Source organism: Bison bison, unplaced genomic scaffold (assembly GCF_000754665.1).
Source record: "Bison bison bison isolate TAMUID 2011002044 unplaced genomic scaffold, Bison_UMD1.0 scf7180017864508, whole genome shotgun sequence".
Classification (NCBI taxonomy): Eukaryota; Metazoa; Chordata; class Mammalia; order Artiodactyla; family Bovidae; genus Bison; species Bison bison.
The window spans coordinates 16,485,317-16,506,691 of NW_011495064.1; the positions used below are offsets into that span (position 1 = coordinate 16,485,317).

The 21,375-nt window shown below is 41.9% G+C and overlaps 1 protein-coding gene across 5 annotated transcripts in view; it reads left to right on the forward strand.

The window, feature by feature from the left end:
- LTBP1 (latent transforming growth factor beta binding protein 1) overlaps positions 1-21,375 on the forward strand; it is a 379,548-nt gene that overhangs the window by 167,179 nt on the left and 190,994 nt on the right. For all 5 annotated transcript variants that reach the window (XM_010829829.1, XM_010829830.1, XM_010829831.1 and 2 more), the window contains 2 exons: positions 16,468-16,570; positions 21,161-21,232. In XM_010829829.1, the coding sequence (XP_010828131.1) occupies positions 16,468-16,570; positions 21,161-21,232 (175 nt within the window). The remainder of the gene's footprint in view (positions 1-16,467; positions 16,571-21,160; positions 21,233-21,375) is intronic.

The following is a 21,375-nucleotide window of genomic DNA, read 5'->3' on the forward strand; positions in this document are numbered from 1 at the left end:
GGAGAAGGGGATGACAGAGGATGAGATGGCTGGATGGCATCACCGACTCAATGGACGTGAGTCTGAGTGAACTCTGGGAGTTGGTGATAGACAGGGAGGCCAGGCGTGCTGCGATTCATGGGGTTGCAGAGTCAGACACGACTGAGTGACTGAACTGAACCGAACTGAATGATGCCAGATGGTATGAAAAGACCTTGTGAGAGATGGACGGTTGGGAGTCCGGCTTCCATGCCGGGTGTGCCACTGCCGCTTTGTGAAATCATGTGTTTTTTGTTCATTGTGGGAACATGCCCCTTAATTAGACAGTTGTACAAGATGAGACAAAAATTCAAGAGCCTCAAGACTTTCCTGTTGCAAGTGCCAAAAGAGCAGCACACTGCACGTATGAATGCTTGCGTTAATGAGGACAGAAATACCAGAAAACCTGAAGTAGATGTAAGCGGAAGAGAGAGGATGTTTTTAGTACAGCACTCTAGCACAGATAATCAAATAACACTCAAACTCACTTTCATAGTTGGCAACCGTAAAATCCCCATATTGTTGGGGAAAAAAGCTCCATGGGTACAAGACGTACAAACTATAAGGTGTAAAATAAGTTATAAGGATATGTTGTACAACATGGTGAATGTAGCCAATATTTTACAATAATTATAAATGGAGCATAAACTTGAAAAATCGTGAATCACTATATGGTATACTTGTAACTTACATAATATTGTATAGCAACTGTATTTCAATTAAAATAAGGAAAGTTTAATTTTAAAAACCATAAGAAACACTGTAAATTCTATAGAAGAAAGTAAGCTTTTATGTGTATTAGGAAGAAAAGGACCACTTCTTGATGTGAAATCCTGGTATCACTGAAAAAAATCTTTCTTTCCTTTAATTGCTGGTCATATAAATAATAAGCCCTCGGGCAAAAATTAAACAGTTTGAGATCCCCTTAGAGGTTCTAGAAGTTGGACAGGAAAATAGAAACAATGGACCTTTGGAGAAAAAGATTCTTTAACTGAAGATTGGTCTTTTTGGCAGATAAATTCAGTAACATTCTCATGTTCTAAACCACAACACTGGGATACGCACATACTTCTGAAGGACCAGATTCACTTGCTTTTCTTATAAAAGAAAAGAAAGCTTAAAAAAAAAAAAGCATCATGGAGAAACTAGCATGAAAGTGTGAGCTCACTGAAGTGGGAAAGTATATTAACTTCATGGCTGAAAGTACTTTTTTAAAAAGTCTCAGGACTTTGAAGAAAAATATTTCCTTGTTTCTACCACATAGAAGCCAATGAAAAAATAGAGCTGTCTGTTGACTCTACAGCAGAAAAAACAGAGATGGGTAAGTAGAGATGTATTGGGTTGGCCAAAAAGCTTGTTTGGGTTTTTCCATAAGCCTCTTAGGTGGCATGAGTGGTGAAGAGCCTGCCTATCAATGCAAGAGATATAAAAGACACGGGTTCAATCCCTGGGTTGGGAAGATTCCCTGGAGAAAGGTATAGCAACCCACTCCAGTATTTTTGCCTAGAGAATCCCATGGACAGAGGAGCCCAGTGGGATACAGTCTATAGGGTCACAAAGAGTCAGACATGACTGAAGCAACTTAGCATAGCACATATAAGATGTTACGGAAAAACCCAGACAAATTTTTGGCCAGCCCAGTAGACATACTGATAGGCTTCAGACTTTGAAAGTCTCTTCTCATTGATGAGAAAGGAATTTAGTGCTCAATTAAGGGATCTAGGACATGAAATTCTGCTTAGAAACCTCTTCTTTGACTTCTTCAGACTCTCCTCTGCACTGATGATGAGCATTACTGGGGTGAGGCCTGAAGTGAGGATGAAATACTAATTTTATCCTGATAGGAGGATGGTGCCAGAATGGTTGTAACACTTTCACACTGGTTAATTCCATAATTGAGTCCATAACTTACATAAATAGATGAGAAGTTTCAAAAAGGAACAACTATTAATATAAAACATTTTACTGTAGACTTCCGGCCTCTTGCTTCTGTGTTATCCTTATGTGGTGAGGTGGACGGAGTTAGCCAGGCTGGCTCAACAGCGGGGGCAGGTGTGTATGCGGTCCTCTTCCCCACTTCCCCAGGCTTTTGGGGTCAGGGCTCTCCTGGGTGAACTTGACCTTCTTGCAGAGGTGCTGCTGGGCAGTGATGAGGGAAAGTAGAGCCAGAGTTACCAAATATCTCTGCTTTCTCCAGAAGCAGAGAGCCCCGTGAGAGTGTGTTGGTTGCATTTACTGCAGTTTGGCCTCCTTCAGGTGGAATAAATCATAGCCACCAGACACTTCCTATGCCATCTGAGATTTGCTTCAGTGTCATACTCCAGTAGCCCTTTGGCATAATCTAAGCAATGCTTAACTGACTGGTAGGGAGTCTGGTTGTCCCCAGTGGCTCTGAAATGCTCATCTTTGCCAGACCTTACCTATGTCAACAGCAGAGTGTCACCAAAGGTGTCATATACACGACACCTCGCGCGAGAGGTCCTGGACCTTGCAGTGTCACCTGCTTTTGCTCTGGCCACCTCTGCCAGATGTACTTCAGGCAGGGGCCCTCTTCTTGGAGTCAAAAAGATCAATAGAGCCAGGGATATGATCCAAAGGGGAAACACACACTGCATGTGAAAGAGAACATGTCTCCATGTCACTGGGCTTCTGCCAACGGCAGGAAGAACTGCTGGTTTTACTTGGATTGAGAATGTAGGACTGAGACATTAGGATAATCAAAATATAGATTGTTAGAACTGAAGTAGAGTAATTCAGAGAATGGGTGATGACCCAGACGTTACCTTTCTTACTGCCTAGCATCCCGTCTTTACCCTGGCAATGCCTTCTGGGCACCAGAAGGGCTGTCAGTTTTGAGTGTTTACTCACCCTGACTTGTTTGATAGACAAGCGTGTTCATGCTTCTTCAGTCCACTCAGGTGGTTTTCATTTTATTGGTAGTGAAAATGCCTTTATCATGACATAGAATATCAGATTTCCATATTTTATATCTCTAGGGCTCACTGAAATAATATACCTATTTTAATTAGACTCTTGTTTTTGCAGAGGAGTAGGCATTGAAAATAATCATGGGGCAGTTCCGAGTAGATGCATGTTATTTCACTTCTGATATCGGCAAAGTGGCAAGGTTTTGTGGTCATTTGAAGACGACAATTCTGAGCATGTTGGAAGTGGTTTTAAGAGATCATGGCTTGAACTGATGGCTGGTTTAGGCTCTTGTACATTACAGAAATGTTTGAAGAGTCACAGCTGGCATTTCTAGGGTCTGATGTTGCTTCTTGGCTTTGTCTGCATTGACCCCTTGGAATTGAGATGCTAAAATGAAGTGGAAACAGCGTCAGACTTTATTTTTTGGGGCTCCAAAATCACTGCAGATGGTGACTGCAGCCATGAAATTAAAAGACGCTTACTCCTTGGAAGAAAAGTTATGACCAACCTAGATAGCATATTCAAAAGCAGAGATATTACTTGGCCAACAAAGGTTCGTCTAGTCAAGGCTATGGTTTTTCCAGTGGTCGTGTATGGATGTGAGAGTTGGACTGTGAAGAAGGCTGAACGCTGAAGAATTGATGCTTTTGAACTGTGGTGTTGGAGAAGACTCTTGAGAGTCCCTTGGACTGCAAGGAGATCCAACCAGTCCATTCTGAAGGAGATCAGCCCTGGGTGTTCTTTGGAAGGAATGATGCTAAAGCTGAAACTCCAGTACTTTGGCCACCTCATGTGAAGGAAGAGTTGACTCACTGGAAAAGACTCTGATGCTGGGAGAGATTGGGGGCAGGGGGAAGAGGGGATGACAGAGGATGAGATGGCTGGATGTCATCACCAACTCGACGGAAGTGAGTTTGGGTGAACTCCGGGAGATGGTGTTGGACAGGGAGGCCTGGCGTGCTGCGATTCATGGGGTCGCAAAGAGTTGGACACGACTGAGCAACTGAACTGAACTAAACTGAAAATGAAGTGGAATCATCTGACTTACTAAAAGCACAAACATAAGCCACAACCCAATCCTTCAGAACCCGATTCATAAATTTTAGTGAGAAAAAAAAACAGCATTGCCCTTTGTTGAAAGATATCAAAAGGATTCCCGACTTTGCTCTGCACCTTCCCCCACAATAATGGTAACATTATTTTCTTATCCTTACAGTTTTTCTCCCTTTTTCTTTTTTCATATATAAAAGAATTTATATATGAAATTGGATGTTGTTTCAATGAGCTCATTCTTTGAGACTGTGCAATTTACTGTAGTAACACTGCTGTTTGCAGTTAGGAAATTGATTTTGAAGGAAGTGTTTCAGAACCTGTTAATGAGCTTCACATGAAAATGTCTGTTTTTCTGTCCACCCATTTACTGTATTCTCAGTGAATTCAAAAGCGTCCAGTGCTCTCAGGTCAGCCCTTTGATGAACAGGGATTTGCCACCATTGAGGATATTTCAAATAGTGTAACATCAGCCCTGCATTTTGAAATCCAGACAGAGGAGTTCTAAGTATTTTGAACAAAGAGCACTGCTCTCAAGATGGTACTTTGAAGAGGACTGCTTTAGAGTGTGCAAGCTTTGACGGAGTTAGGAAAATGGTCTAACGGTCTGTGGCTTTGGGGCAGGCATTTTAATGAGGCAGTGTATTTTTAAAAAATATTTGATAGAGAGCATTCACATTTATGGCCTTAGTTGACCTTCAAAACAACTTCAAAAAACAAGGAGAAGTGGGTATTCTTGTCTCCCATTTACTTAAATGAACCTTGAGGTTCAGAGAGGTGAGGGGACTAGCTTATATTAGTATTTCCAAGACAATCGCTCTTTTTCCATTTTGGCAAATTCACCATGTCCCTGGCCCTTGGTTTCTTTATTTTTCAAATAACTGGTTTGGCTGAGAAGACTACCAAGGCTCCTTTTAGCCATGCAGTGCTCTGACTGTGATGATTTTGACATCTTTCTTCTTTTCCACAGCTTCAGATGCCACTTATACTTACTCATAGTATCAATGGACAAAGCAAACTGTACAAACATCAAAGACAGTCAGTACCCAGAATCATCTTTCAAATCTATCCCGCTTGAGAGACTCAAGTGTTGGCTCCTCCAAAAAGCCTTGCAGTCCTCCTTCAATGCACATTGATCCCTCCTCCCTAACCTTTTACTGCGTGTGAAATCCAATCAGACCATTTTAAAGTTAATTGTCCTAAAGTTGATTTTTGTACCTCTCCTCTCTCCCCCACAGACTAGTGCTTTTCATGAGGACAGGGCCACTTATGAACTGAGCTCATTACTAGGCACACATGAGTCATCAGCAAATATATTAGTATTAGAGTAGGCAAGGTTTACTGTAGTCCCAAATCCTGCAAAAGCTTACACTTTGTACACACTCGATGTCTCACAGGTGAGCCAGGGACTCAGGCCAACGGTGGTCTCCACGGCTCTGCTGCTGTGCTGTGTGGAATGCACGGCCTCTCACTTCCTGCGGCAAGGAAGACTCATAGGTTGGAGTCTTAACCCCCAATGTGCCTGTAATTGGAGATCGTCTGTAAGGAAGTAATTAAGAGTAAATGAGGTCATAGGGTGAGGCCCTGATACAACAGGATTAGTGTTTTTTGTAACCAGAGAACTCCATCTCTTTGCCAGGTGAGGGCATGGCAGGATGGCAGCCTCCTGCAAGCCAGGGAGAGAGTCCTCACCAGAACTGGCCATACTGGCACCTTGATCTTGACCCTCTGGAACTCGGAGGGGAAATGAATGTCTGTTGTTGAAGCCACCCAGTCTCTGAAATTTCGTTATGGCAGTCCATGCTGACTAATAAGGGTTAGGAACCGGAACATGTGGGGAGGCAAGTGGTTCTTTGGTGAGCAGCAAATGTTCCCGCCACAAGTGGCAGAGCAGTGGTCAAGACAGCCATGGTTCCCTGCTCACAGGGAATTAAACCTCTTAATATGACTTGTGGCATTCAGTTTTTCTATACTACTTGCGACCAAGCCACAGGTAATTATTAGTTTTGAGTTCTGTGTACTTGGATGAGATACAGAAAAACTGAAAGCTTAACCAAATGAGGCACGTGTTACAGTTTATGTAGTGCTATAAGGCCCCAAACGGTTTTATGTTCCTTTCAGTATCTTTCTTTGTAAACAAAAAGGAAACTGACAGGCAGTGAAGCTGTATAGCAAGAATTTCTCTCAATACAGCTCTGGAAATAAGCTTTGGGCAGAAGAGGCCTTTATGTTCATCATTTGGGAGAGATCCGATTACTGTAGTAATAACCATGCCATGCCAATCTGCCTGTCTTAATTTCCGTCCTCATCTTGAGTCTGTCTTTATAAAGGAAGTATCCTTGGTAGTGGAGTTAGGATAAATTTCATCTCTGTATCATCTAGTACTAGGATTTATGATGTTGTTTATGTTTTGCTGCAAGGGGAGGTTAAGGGAATTATGATGTTGGAATATAATCATGACAAAGCATAATTATTCCTTTTGCAATTTAAGAGTAGCAAGACACACATATCATAGCCTGCTAGACTTGACTATTGAAATTCTCAAATCATTGTAGAGGTGGAGAAAACAGGCAGCCCAAATTTGACCGTTTATTTAGAAAAGATGTCAAGTAGAATCATAAGTTTCATGCTTAAGAATTTTTCCCCTTTTATGTTACTTTAAAGCCATTTTTTGCCTTAGTGTAACTTTAAAAATACCATTTCATAAAACTAAAGTCGTTGTCTGGAATTCCTTGAAGCCATGGTTTGGCTTCAGTAGGCTTTAAACAAATACACTGTCAGAAATCAATGTGGATACATTTACAACAGTTAATGCCCTAGTCACAGTAGATACTTTGTAAAATCAATACCCTGAAATATCAGAGGATTATGGTTGTATCAGATACCCCAAATGCCTAACATTGCTTTAATTACTCTAATAAAAGAAAGCTGGGTGAACTTTAAAAAAAAAAAAAACTTTCCTGTAAAGAATGTTCTACTCAAGCCAAAGCAAATTTTTTACAAGTTCTTTTAGAAAATCTGGAAGTATTTAAGCGTTTTCCTCTTCTTCTTGTGAGACAATGCCTGTTACCCTGCCAGTGCTCCATCGAACAATATTCCCCTTTATGACAACAGGCCTTTAGAACAAGTTGATCAAATATGTTGCGTTAGTGATAGGGTTCAGAGATTTGGACGCTTTTTCTTATTGGCACATAGACATAAACATATTTAATGTTCTGGTACATGGATGCTGAAGAGCTCTCATGAGGTTTTCTAGTTTGATTTGGAGCCATGGTTGGTCCACAGGCTCAAGGAGGACTGTTTTGCTCAGAAGATGGGCAGAAGTCATTTTGCCAGAGTGGAGATGTGTTTATATCATAGTGAAAAGATTAATAGAAACAAAGAAGAGCTGTGACAGGAGTTTGGATTAATCGTTACATTACTTGCAGGGAGAGCTCTTCCCATGATGGTCCTCATTCTGGTTTTTACGAGAAATCCCAGAGGTTTTTTTTTTTTTTTTTTTAAATAAGTGGGTTTAATAAGTGGGATTCATGTTCCCTCAACCAGATTCATAGAACTGAGGGTGTAGTTTCTTCTTGCCAGAATACCTTGAGGCTTTTTGCCAGAACATTGGAATAAGGTACTTCTGGGTGTGGTAGAGGTGAGTGTGGCATTTTCACACATGGAATAATTCATGGGACACCTGTGCAGTGTGGGTTGATCAATCATAATGTAACTTTCTGAACAGTCATACCTCAAGGCATGGAAAGTCTGCATCTCCATGCCTATCCTGAATAATTTATTTCACTTATTGGTAATTATCTATTTATTATAATTCTTATAGTTTAGAAAGGAGTCACTGAAAAGCCACAACTGTTTTTAGAAAGAACTGTTTGTTTGTTTGTTTTTGGTAGTGCCAACCAGCAGGAAAAGGGGAGGACGTGAAACAGGGTCCAGAAGAGGAAGCCCATTCTGGTTATCACTGATCGAGCTGGTCTAGGTCAGGGCATGATGTTAGGATGTGGAATCACATGGCGGCAGAGAATCTAGTGTATTAGCCTGACAGGCAGGGGACATTCAATGAACGTGGACCTTCACAGGTTACCCTCATAAAATCATAGACTCTAGGCTCATCAGTGAATATTCACTGTTAGTCTGTCCTTAAAGTTTGATTGGTGAGGAAGCTGAAGTCCAGAGAGAAATAAACTTGCTTCATGTCTTGTTTTGAGTTTATGGTGGGTAAGGACTAAAACTGAGGCTTTCTGGGTCTTACTCCAGTATCGTTTCTGCTATTCCATGCAGGCTCTTAGGTCATTTCTTCTGGAGGATTTACAAGAACCGTTGCTCTCTGTATAAGTTGGCTTGGGCTGCCATCACAAATATTGGGTTGGCCAAAAAAGTTTGTTCAGGTTTCTGTAACATCTTATAGAAGAACCCAGGTGAACTTCTGGCCAACCCAATGCTATAGACTGGGTAGTAGAGATGACCAAAGTTTATTTTCTCCCAGTTCTGGAGATTGGAAGTATAAGATCAAGATGTTGAGAGATTTAATTCCTGGAAGCTCTCTTCAGGCTTCCCTGATAGCTCAGTTGGTAAAGAATCTGCCTGCAGTGCAGGAGACCCTGGTTTGATTCCTGGGATGGGAAGATCCGCTGGAGAAGGGATAGGCTACCCACTCCAGTATTCTGGCCTGGAGAGTTCCAGGGACTGTATAGTCCATGGGGTCGCAGAGTCACACGTGACTGAGCGACTTTCACTTCACTTCAGGGCTGTCTTCCTGGTTTGTTGATGGCCACCTTCTCACTGTCTTCCTAGGGCAGAAAGAGGGCTCTAGTCTGTCTCTCTTCATAAGGACACTAATCCTATCACAAGGGCCCACCCTCATGACCTCATCTAAACCTAATTATGTCCCAAAGGCCACACCTCCTAATGTCATGCTGTTAGGGGTCAGATGTGAATATGCACAGAGAGGCACAACAATATTCAGTCCATGGTACTAGCTGAACAGGAAAGAACATTCTCTGGGGCCTGTCTCAGGGAGTCCATGTTCTGCGGTGTCTTTGCGCTTGGGCCGTGATGCTTGGGAGTGGATGCAGAGTAGTAGGCTCCATTATTGTGGTTTCATGGTTTTGGTCCTCTCACCAAGACATGGCGTATGACAAGAAGAATCTTGATGTCCCCAGAGTGAAGTCATCTGTTGCTTAAATACTGATATTAACTGGTTAACTCACTGTGATTCAGTGATACCATGTTGTCCTTATTGAGTAGAAGTAAAATGAAATAACAAACTCTCCACAGCATTAACCCCCTGACCTTTATTTTTTAAAAAACTGGTCAGGTAACTTTAGCGAAAACCTGAACATTTTTAGCAAAATCTTAAGAATATCTTGTATGGGAACTCACCTGTGGTCCAGTGGTTAAGATGCCACACTTTCATTGCAGGGGACATGGGTTCAATTCCTGGTGGGGGAACAAAGATCTCCTTGCTGTGCAGTGCAGCTTAAAAAAAAAAAAAAAGAATATCTTTTTCTGTTTAAATTTCTCTGTGTTAGTCACTCAGTTGTGTCTGGCCTTTTGCAGTCCCATGGCCTGTAGCCCACCAGGCTCCTCTGTCCATGGAATACAGTCCATGCAATTCTCCAGGCCAGAATACTGGAGTGGGTAGCCTTTCCCTTCTCCAGGGAATCTTCCCAACCCAGGGATCAAACCCAGGTCTCCTGCATTGCAGTTGGATTCTTTACCAGCTGAGCCACAAGTCAAGCCCAAGAGTAATGGAGTGGGTGGCCTATCCTTTCTCTAGCGGATCTTTCTGACCCAGAAATTGAATCGGGGTCTCCTGCATTGCAGGCGGATTCTTTACCAACTGAGCTATCAAGGAAGCCCTTTAAATTTCTAGATCTAACTTATTTTAATGCAGCTCTTCTCTGTAAGTTGGGACACTGTATTATATTGAGTAACTATTAGATTACTCGGTCATTTGTTAAATAAGCCCAGGTTTTTAAACAAGTGACCCAGAGGGAAGGGGTCTAATATTGATTCTGAGCCAAGCATGTCTGGACACGTGGCTGTCTCATGTAGAATCTGCCTCCATGCATTCTTTAAGTTTTGAGAGCTTGGTGGAAATGGAAATTTTTAGTTCCATTTAAAAGAAGAAATAGGCAGAGAGACTGAGAGTTTTGCCCATGACCATGTAGGTGGTGATGGATAAAGTGAGGATTTTGACACATTGATCCAACTTCAAAAGCTATACTTTTGTCCTTTATTCAGTTCTGGGTCATCTTAACACAACTTTTCACTGGTCCCACATCCAGGAATAAGATTGTGTGGGTAGGTCAGTTTCACAATCATAATGTACTAATTTTGCCAAACACAGAGATGCCTGGGAGTTTGTATTGGGATGTCTCTTGTTGGGGACAGCATTTGTTGGGAAAGAGATCTTTTGTAGTGAACTTAAAAGTGCCCTTCTTCTAGTTCTTTGAGGAGAAGTATAGCCAACACTTCTCTAATAATTTAATAATTACCTAGTTTTGTTATGGGCCTCTGATTACTGATCATATTGATCAGTAATTTCTTCTACTTTCTACTTTTCCCCATGAATGATGTACTCTATCCTAATAATTCGTACTTACTTTTGAGGGGAAGTATCAGATGTAGACTGGAGGAGGGCATGGCCACCTACTTCAGTATTCTTGCCCGGAGAATCCCGTGGGCAGAGGAGCCTGGTGGGCCACAGTCCATGGGGTTGCAAGGAGTCTGACACAACTGAAGTGACTTAGTATGCACACACAAACCAGATGTAGAGCACTATACTTTTATAAAACAATCTTTTCTTTCTCTTCCTCCTCCTCTTGATCACTATTTCTGTTTGCCACGCTGCTTCACAGATGCCACATATTTCACTGCAAGCAATCCAGAACTCTTTTGCTTTGACCTTTCCTTTTTCCTGCCTCCTGATTAATTTTGATATCCAGCTACAAGCTGAATCCCAGATTGGGAGAATGCTCCATGCCTTAGCTCCACTTCATTCTCTGACTTGCCCCACCGGCTCGCGGTTCCTTTGCATTTGGCCTGCCTTCCTCTGTCCTTCGCCTACTCTCGCCCTGGCGTCCCTTCCAGTTGGTATTAGGTATTGGGCTTAGCTAAAGCTGCTCCGTCCCTTTGGAATCTTTCTCCCCAGTCCAGCCGTTGAGTCACTGCCTTGTTTCAGTTCTTGCCTAAACACTGCTCTGCATACTCTTACAGGAAAGAGAGTTGCAGTGAATCAGCCTCTCTCTCCTTTCATGTTTTACTTCGGTACAATCTCTAGGAGCATTTTAAAAATCTATATTACTTTAATAGTTTAGTTTCTCTGTGTTTCTTTGGTTCCAGTGTCTTAATCTCATTGAGAGAAATGTTCTTTATTCAAACTCAGAGTCTTTTATACTTCAGTATATAATGGTTCCTGATAGCAAAATAAAGTGAGTTACGTACACATGATAAGATAATTTGTAAGAGTATTTCAGTATTAACATTTTCAAATGTCTTCAGTTTTGGGTCCTTGACATGGTTGCCATCTTCATAAAGCAGCCCGTTTACTCCTAAAGTATCTGAACTCTTTTAAGAAATGTATCCTGAGAGCCTAACAAATTGACCAGCACTGTAACTCTCGGTAGGTTGTACCCACATAAGATATAAGCTGAGGAGGATGGTGCAGATCCAGCCAGCCCATGCTCTGCTTACCAAACACTATGTCCTGGTGCAGAACACGCCCCAGAAGATGACTGTCTACTAGGCCCTGCACAGGGGCTGACGGGATAAGGTTAGCCATGCTTGGACATGCACTGTGGAATCTCACCACAGTCCTTTGAAGTTGGGATTACCATCCCTTTGTCTGGGAACTAGTCTGGAGATGCTGGATGGTGTGTGGAACATCTTGTCAGAGAGACTTGAGGTTTAGGTCCAGGTGTAATGATTCCACACCATTGTTCCTTTCTTTTCCCCATGGCTGAATCTTTCCTGGGGAAGATCCACTGGCCTGGTGCAGCAAATGTTCTTGAAATGAGGATATTATAGGTACTAGTCATTTTAAGGTGTGAAAATTGAATCTCTTGAAACCATATTCCAATATTTATTTATCATACTCTCTTCAAGTGATTGTTCATCTATGAAGCAATTCCATTGGCGGGTTTTTAATAGACAAAAATTATAAGCCATTAAATTTAAATCTTAATGCTCATATATTTATAGGGAGATCTAAAACCAGCTGTCATCACAGCTTTATTTTGAGTGGCAGGAAAATGTTATGATATTTTAAAAGTGAAGGTTTGCAGATAAGTCTACAGATAAGTGTTCTCAATCAGGTCAAGATTTAGAAGAATTCATGGTTTTGCAATCTGTTAATTCTTAACAATGTTTAACAAAGGCTTTTACAACATTGTTTGTAATAACTTTTTTTGCTGTAAAAGTAGTACCATGAACTTTCATGGAGTAATTGTGATGCTTTCCAAATAGTCTTACCTTCTGATGTATGGTGCTAGTCCAGATATGCAGATAGTAATGGTTGGTGAGTTATTTTCATGCAGCCAGCCTTCTAAGAATCATGGTGATTAGGGCTGGGAGGAGTTCTATTTGTTTTCCTCTTTTTCTGTCTAGTTTGCGTAGGTCCTTTAGGAGTAAGCTCAGACTGGTATGAGCATCCCTTGCCGTGTTGATTTGAGGGACGGGGTAAAGCACAGAAGCTGGGTAGGAGTGTATCTGCCCAGACACTGTCCTGTTAGAGACAGGAGAGCAACTCAATACTTGGGGTTGGCTCTAGTATTTCCTTTGTCAGTAATGCGACCTATCGGTGTATATTGAACGTGGAGCCCTAGATCTGACAGACCCCCTAAGAGACATCTGCTCGTACCCTGGACATTCCCACGAGATGATCCTTCAGCCTTCAGCATCAGTGAAGATGCTGACCTCTTCCATTGTTGAGAATCATTCAGTGTTGAAAAGGTCTCCTGCTTAATGAGTAGAATCCTCTTTTCTTGTGAGCTGGAGCCTGTAGTCCTGCTAATACCTTCACCGTGCAGATAACTTCAAGCAACAAGTTTGTTGAACATGCCTGAACTCTGCTGTCTGTCTGATTACCTCTGCTTTCTTCAGCTGATAGTCACTGAACCTGGTAGCCTCAACCTTTATTGTTCTGTTTGGACCACTCTAGGTGGGCCATGCATTTGCTGAATCCTAGCATGGACGTGTGGGGTCCAAGAGTCCCCTAATGTGCAGCCCGGAGTTGTGTGAACTTTTTGAGCTTTATCGCATTGCTCGATGGACAGCATAGGTTTTCCTTTCTGGCTTGAACTAACTAAATATTGGGTTATACAGTTAGCACATTTCTCCTGGATTTCTAATAAGATATGCCTTGAAAGGAGAGACAGGCTTTCTCTGAAAATGTGGTGAGTGAGTCACACAAGAGAAATTCCATTTGTGTTTTTAACTTGTAAAAAAATCACTTTACTCTGGGAATAAAAATGTAGCTCAGTAGCATCAGCCTATGTCCATGTGATTATGTCTTATTGAGAAGTAGACTCCTCCAGGCTGACAGGGGGCATTCGAGATTCTAATGTCTCTTTCAATGTCATTGTCTCCTGTGTGGACTTTTGGTATGGAGGGGAGATCCTTCCTCTACCTTCTTTTGTTCTAGATGCTTCCAGCATCCAGGTAATATCAGGTGCTGAGGAACCTCTTGTATGAGAGAAAGTCCTGCATCTGGCTGCAAAGATCTCAGGTGGAGTTTCTTGCTGCCCTTTGAAATCTCTGCATAGGTAATTAACTAAAGGGGCGCCCATGAAACCTCATGCCTTTTACAAACCTGACTTTATCTCCGGCAGTCTGTCCTCATACTGTGCAGACCCAGTTTTGAGAGGAACACACAGCGTTGTGGTACCACCTACCCTGCCATTTATTTAATCGACTTGGATGGCTTGTGCTGCTCTTGGCTGTGGACCCGCAAAAACAAAGCCGTAGGATAAAGCAGCCTGAATCCTGTAATGAAAACCTTGTACCATTTTTTTGAGGCCCAGTCGGGAGAAATGATTTATTTTTGCCCTCCCAAATCAAACATTCTAGGAATCCAAGGTGAAAATTGGATTTTAACTGCTACCAGCATTTGGAGCATATAAAATCGGCAAGTGTTGAGAGTTTTGCTTGATGAGGAGAAGAACCTAGAGGGGCTGGGACGAGAATGGTCTACGTGTGATGTGCACTGGTGTCTGACATAAATCTGACTGATCATACTGGAAGTAAACCACAAGCACGCTTTGGCAGCTGATTGCAACCGTGGAGACCTCTGTGTTCTTCACTTATCATTTTGTTTGCAGTCTTAACGCCTGGAGCGTTGTTCCATCTTCCTTCTTCCTTGCTTCGTATTTCAGGTTTAAGCCTTCTGTTATTAAGCTGAAGGAGCCTGGGAACTACCTGAATGCAGCCAGTATGTGTTGTTCCTCCCCGAGGTTCTGCATTTGTACATGTGTTCACTTTCTCCCCGCATTGCCCCCCTCCCCTCCTCCTGCTCATCATACACTATTTTTGGAGAGAATACGACATCCTGTTGAAATCTTGAAAACCCACAAAAACCTAAGGACTTCAAAGCTATGATGTAACTCCAACTTCATTAGCCGAGCTCTGCCTTCTCTGGTTTTGTTTCACAAGTTGGACATGTAGTCAGAGCCTTGTTGGGAATGCTGCCTGGGTGGACCTGGAGGGCAGGCAGTGCGGTCCCTGGAGGCCTGCCAGACAACTGGTATCCACTATCTGCTGCCCTTCTACAAGTCACCACCTGTCCCAACTTTCTGCCCCTGAGTGCTGCTCACCAGCCTGGGCTAGTTTGCTAATTTCCATTGTTTTCCCCAGGACCATTGCTTGCTTGAATGGACTGAAACTGGTTTGTTCTTTAGTTTCTTCTGATTGCTCCTTCCTCCCCTTAACATTTATTGAGAGTTTATTTGCAACCTGTACTATACATTGGGATATAAAGATGAATAAAATACATCTGTGTTTGATTAAAATATATAGTGGAGGCAGCAGAACTGTGTAGAAAGTGTCATGGAGTAAAGGGGATGGTTGGAGGAACTCACTGAAATTGAGGAGACAGGAGGTTTCATGGTGAGGGTTCTCTGGGCCTGTTAAGAATAAGGAGTCCTTGAGTGTGCCTGAAGGATGGATTTAGAGTGGTGGGAGGGGACAGAGAGAGATTGTCCGATGTGAGAACTAGAACGTCACACGTATCATGTTGGGGAGGTTGCAGTCTTCATACAGGGGAGAGTTGCTGAAGGTTTTCATTCAGAGTAATGTGATCAGATTTGTCTTGTGAAAGTGAAAGTCACTTAGTCGTGTCTAACTCTTTGTGGCCCCACGGACGACCCCATGGACTATACAGTCCTTGGAATTCTTCAGGCCAGAATACTGGGGTGGGTAGCTTTTCCATTCTCCAGAGGATCTTTCCAACCCAGGGATCGAACCCAGGTCTCCCACCTTGCAGGTGGATTCTTTACCAGCTGAGCTACAAGGGAAGCCAAGGTGACTCTGAAAGCCATTTGGAGAATCTTGTAGAGGCTGAGGCAGGGGAAGGCAGAGTGGCCCCTTAGATCTGGGCTTTGCCTGCATATTAGGAGTGAGGAGCCAGGTGGCCCTTCCTGCACCATTGGCCTCAAAATCGGTGCGCAAAGCAGAGTCTTTCATTCTAAAGTCTTGTCAATGCCACTGAGCAGGTCTAACTTCAGGATTCTGCCCCTTGGCCTCTTCTGACCTTGGCTGACTGGAACATGAGATGGATCCTTGCATTTGTCATCTCCATGGTGCTCAGGTGACCCTGAAGCCAGGCTCCTTTGCCTGCTGGCCTGATTTAAACCTGCCAGAACCTTCCCAGCGTGGCTGACTTCCCTGGGTCAGGCTGCATGGATGTCTGGAGTGTGTGTCTCACCCAGGGCTGATCGGGCTCAGCCCGTGGTCATATTCTGTCCCTGCCCAGGCCTTGGTGTTACAGGAGGACCCATGGCCTCTTGTAGGTGGGATCTGTGCCGTATTCTCAAGGTCTTCGTGCACGCCTCACCCTCACAGCTGTTCCCTGAGTGTCCACTGCAGACATCTCAGTAGACAGTTAAAATTCAAATGTAAAAAGTTCAAAGTATCTTTTAAGTTCCTTCTTACTAAGGGAAAAAAAAATACAAAAAAAGGCATTGGAAGGTTAAGTTTTATAAAGTGCTCTGAACAGTGATAGGGTGTATGAAGACTCTAAAAATGCCAAGGAACTCTTGGAAATATGCTTGTTTGCTTGAGTGTCCTACTGATTGTGTACTGATGTTTCATTCTGAGGTTTTAGAGCCCCCACTCTCAACAGCCCCCACCTCCCAGGTTCTGTGTCAACAACAAGGGAACTGTTTTATAATGTGGCTGTGAAGCACACCAGTGCTCTGGAGCTGGGCATCCTGCATTCAATTAACTTTCCTATTTCACACCTCATCATTGCAGTGTGGCAAAGCTCTCCCTGGCCTTTCAAAGCAGGAGGACTGCTGTGGAACTGTGGGCACCTCCTGGGGCTTTCACAAATGCCAGAAATGCCCCAAGAAACCATGTAAGTGACGTTTCATCATTCTTTTGCAAGTTAATGTAGCATGTCTGTTTTCTTATGATGACTGTTTTAATGGTGAGATATTAGACTTCAAAGAAATCACATTGAATTGTAGAATATAGTACAATAATTTGCATTTCCAGAAACCTTGCAAGTCTGAGAAAGCTTTCATATCGATTTCTGCTTTTTAATAAACATAGTTATCGGTTGCCTTTTGTTCAGCTGGATTACTTTAAAGAAAAAATCTTTTAAAAGGGGATGTGCTATAAGTAGGCTCTATTTTCTAAGATGAAAGAAAAATAAAGTCTCTTTTAAAATGATAATGAAATGATAATGAAATGCTGCTATAAAAAATCAGCAGTTGTTAAGTTTCCTTAAATGTGTATTAATATCCACAACTTCTCTTGTAGTTTTTATTACGCTATAGGTTTTCAAATTTCACTGAAAAGAAAAGTAAAATAGAGAAAGGAATGATTGCTGATTTGTGAAAGAGAAGCTTAGTCAGAAGGACACAGTGCTTCCTCCCTTTTCCTCTTAGTCTCTACTGTTAAACTATCACATTTTTCAAGACATAAATCTCTACTGACATCTGCATGCATTGATTAGTCTATAAAATTTGTTTTCCAGAACCTATTGATGTGAATAAATCCAGATTTACATCTTTCTGTTACTTTCTCCCCAGTTTTTGAATATAGTGTCTGCTCTGGATAATTGATTCCTAGTACTTTTTAGAAAGACAGAGGTAGCTGGGTTTAAGTGGAGCTTTCCCTCTTCTTGTCATGTTTTTGCCAAGAAAGCAAGTGATATTTTTATGTGTTGTCATCTTTTTTTTAATAGTTATTTTTTAATAGTTTATGCTGCAAGGAGTTTCTCATTTGCTTCCATTGGATAATTTTTATTTATCCTTTGTTAAACATCTGTTGATCTGAATGGTATTCTCAACTGCCTTTTAAAACCTGTTCAGTCTAGAAACTGCCCCTAAGAATCTCCTTTGGTCTGTCTTGTATACTATTCTTCCGTCATCATAAATGATTCTTATCTCTCAAACTTGTTCTCTAAATCTTTTGATGTTTAAAGTTAATTTAATTTTACTTTTTTCCTTGATAATTGCTCCTATCTTCCTTTAGAGGAATAATTTTTGGAAACACCTACTGAAGTTTCTGATAATTAATGAATTATTCATATAGAGGGGGAAAAATGGAGAAGGAAATGGCAACCCACTCCAGTATTCTTGCCTGGAGAATCCTAGGGATGGAGGAGCCTGGTGGGATGCCGTCTATGGGGTCGCACAGAATTGGACACGACTGATGCGACTTAGCAGCAGCAGCAGCAGGGGAAAAAACCCCATATAAATAAAGACATTCAGTACTGAGACATTGTCTCCAGGTAATTTTCTCTGGGTTTCAATAATGATTAGCAATGCGATTTCCAGCAGTGGGTTGAGTTTGATGGTCCCACCTCACTAAAAGATCTATCTACATAAAATTATCCTGACAAGCTGACCAAAGGGACATCTAGGGGATGTTTTGTATGATTTCGAAACCATGGAGTTTAGGGTTAGGAAATGGCAACCCACTCCAGTGTTCTTGCCTGGAGAATCCCAGGGACGGGGGAGCCTGGTGGGCTGCCATCTATAGGGTCACACAGAGTCAGACATGACTGAAGTGACTTAGCAGCAGCAGACTTGAGTTTGACTTCCAGCTCTGTCATTTGCTGTGAAGTCTTACGGACCATGAAACAAATCTGTGTCTAAAATGTTGAAGAAGCATTGCCTTTCAAAAAATGTCTCCCCATCATTTGGGGGCTAAGTTTAGAATAGTATGAAGGTGAATATGTTTTCCATTGCTGAGTCTAAGAACTGAGGAACTGCTGCTGCTACTGCTAAGTCGCTTCAGTCGTGTCCGACTCTGTGTGACCCCATAGACGGCAGCCCACCAGGCTCCCCCGTCCCTGGGATTCTCCAGGCAAGAACAATGGAGTGGGTTGCCATTTCCCTCTCCAATGCATGAAAGTGAAGTCGCTCAGTTGTATCCGACTCTTAGCGACCCCATGGACTGCAGCCTACCAGGCTCCTTTGTCCATGGGATTTTCCAGGCAAAAGTACTTATCTTTTATTTTTCTTTTCCATTTTTTCCCTTCTCTGTGTATCGTTTGCTTATTTAGCTTCTCTTTCCTCTTATTTCCAAAGCCCAAAGTTGCAAGACAGGGACAGAAGTGAAGAGTAAAGGGAATCACAGTATTGCATCATTTTCTATCTAGAATTGTACCATTTGGGGATAAATTCAATACTTTATATGGTTTTGTTAGCTCTATATTTTAATGTTGATAATAGTTTAAGTAGAAAGTAAAAGCACAAAGTTGCTATCACTTTTAACTAATGAAAATAAGGTCTGTATGGGTTGATCTAATGTATAAATTGAAGAGCAACATGGATTATGAATGAAGTAAGCTATTGACATCTTGACTTTTACTCCGTTTATGCCATCCTACCATGTAGTCCACTCCCAAGAAACATGCTCAGAGTCATATTCTTCCTGTGTCATTTAAAAAACTTTCTTTGCTTATTTTAAAATCATACTCATTTTGGAAGAGAGCAGACTTTTCTTGCGGAGAAGGCAATGGTACCCCACTCCAGTACTCTTGCCTGGAAAATCCCATGGATGGAGGAGCCTGGAAGGCTATGAGGTCCATGGGGTCGCTGAGGGTCAGACATGACTGAGCGACTTCACTTTCACTTTTCACTTTCGTGCATTGGAGAAGGAAATGGCAACCCACTCCAGTGTTCTTGCCTGGAGAATCCCAGGGACGGGGGAGCCTGGTGGGCTGCCGTCTATGGGGTCGCACAGAGTCGGACACGACTGAAGTGACTTAGCAGCAGCAGCAGCAGACTTTTCTTGGCTTCAGAAGCTAGGGTTTTGTGCTCCATGCTTCCCCCCACCCGCCACCACTCAGAGTAGTTTTCAAGTGGCTCTTATTTAATGTTTTGAAGGTTTTGTTTAGCCACATACAGAAAGGCCTTTCATTGTTGATCAGTTCTTACTGTGAAAACTTAGTTTTAAATCTGCAAATGATTTCATTAAAGAGTCTGTAATCTATTAAAAATGTACTTGGTATGAACAAGTTGCTTGTCCTTTAAACATTTTTTGAAGAAAATTAGCATTGAATTCTAAGCAGAGGAAGACTTTAAGATCATCTGGTCTGGCTTTCTGCCTTGAGGTAAATGACTTAATTTTTAAATGAGATAATAATCTCTCTTTTGCCTTTGAACAATTCACGGACAGAGATCTCACAGTCTCTGGAGGTAACGTGTTACAGGGTGGCCTCGTTAAATGGGACAAGACTGGACATGTGGCCAAGGGGCTGAATGGGTGACTCCCCACATACCGATTTTTTCCTTTTAACCCACTATTTCCAGATTCCTCACTTTGACCATTTTCTAGCAGAGGAAATAAGGCAAAGAAAGGAAGTAATAGAGGAGAGGAATGAGAGTAGTAAATACTTAATGCTATTCCTTAGTGGTGAGAATAAAGACCGTGTGTTGGGGCAAAATAATTTTATTTTTCAAAGGAAAATTTCCATTTTACTTGGAACTTTTTTGTTTCACTGCTTGTTTAGGTCTTCTAAGTCGTTTAACCATTTAGCCTATTTTCACGACAGTCCACTATTATCTTAATAAAAGAATACATTATTGCAGGAAGCAATGATATCTGTGCATAATTTTGTCAGGCCCTACGGTAGGCATTTTGTATAAAGTATCTCTATACTCCACAACAGCCCTGACTTATTCAATAGTTGGGAATACTCCCATTGTACAGAATTCCATTTGGGACCCAGAAAGCTTGTCTTTCAAGGTGGCAGAGCTGTCAATAGGCAGAGCCAAGATTTGAACCTAGGTCAAACTGGTCCTGGAACTTATGCCAAGAAGTCTCTCAGGTATCACAGTAGGATGTCAAAATTTCAGTGGCTAGGGTTTTGTTGGTAAATTGGTGGCTTCAACATTTGACGGGTTGAATTTTCTGAGTGCTGGATCAGACAATGTATCAGAGCAGCTCTTTACATCTCCTAGCTTCCTTTAACACCTGTTCTTCTCAGCTGCATGGTAGAGAGAATCAGCTTATACTAGAATATGTGAGCCTATAATTAAAGTGAACATATAGTTTATTATCTAAACTGGGGAACTTTTCAGAGTGAAATGGAGTGCTGTTACTGAACCTTGATGGAGCAACAGGTATCATCAAGGACTGTCCTAGGCAGACCAGGATGTCTAATCACCCTCTCTGAATTTATAAGAAAATTCAACTGCCAGTAGTTAATCATTGGGGAGGAACTGAATTTTTTGGTAAGAGTCACTAATTAGAAGAAAATATAGAACAGTTTTATGGTTTTTGAATGAACATAAAGATTGACAACTAATTGAGATTTATGTCTGTTGCAAAACATGAGATATACTGAAAAACAAAGGAAAATGGATATACATTGGGTTGATATCTTAGAAGTAAGATCACTGATGCTTTATATCCCTTTGCTTATCACATACAGTAGTTTAGGGTTGTAAGAATTTAAGCATGTAACAGCATTGTTTCTTTTTTACAGCTTATCATGGGTATAATCAAATGATGGAATGTCTACAAGGTTATAAACGGGTTAACAACACCTTTTGTCAAGGTAAGATCAGCTGTGAATTCACTGGTGTATGAGCTCAACGGTTGTTTTGCTTTTAGAAACTTGAGTTTTTTTGCTGTGCTTTGCTCATTAACCCAGCTTGTGAAGGTCACACAGAGAACCACCTTTTGCTCACTCCATTTAGG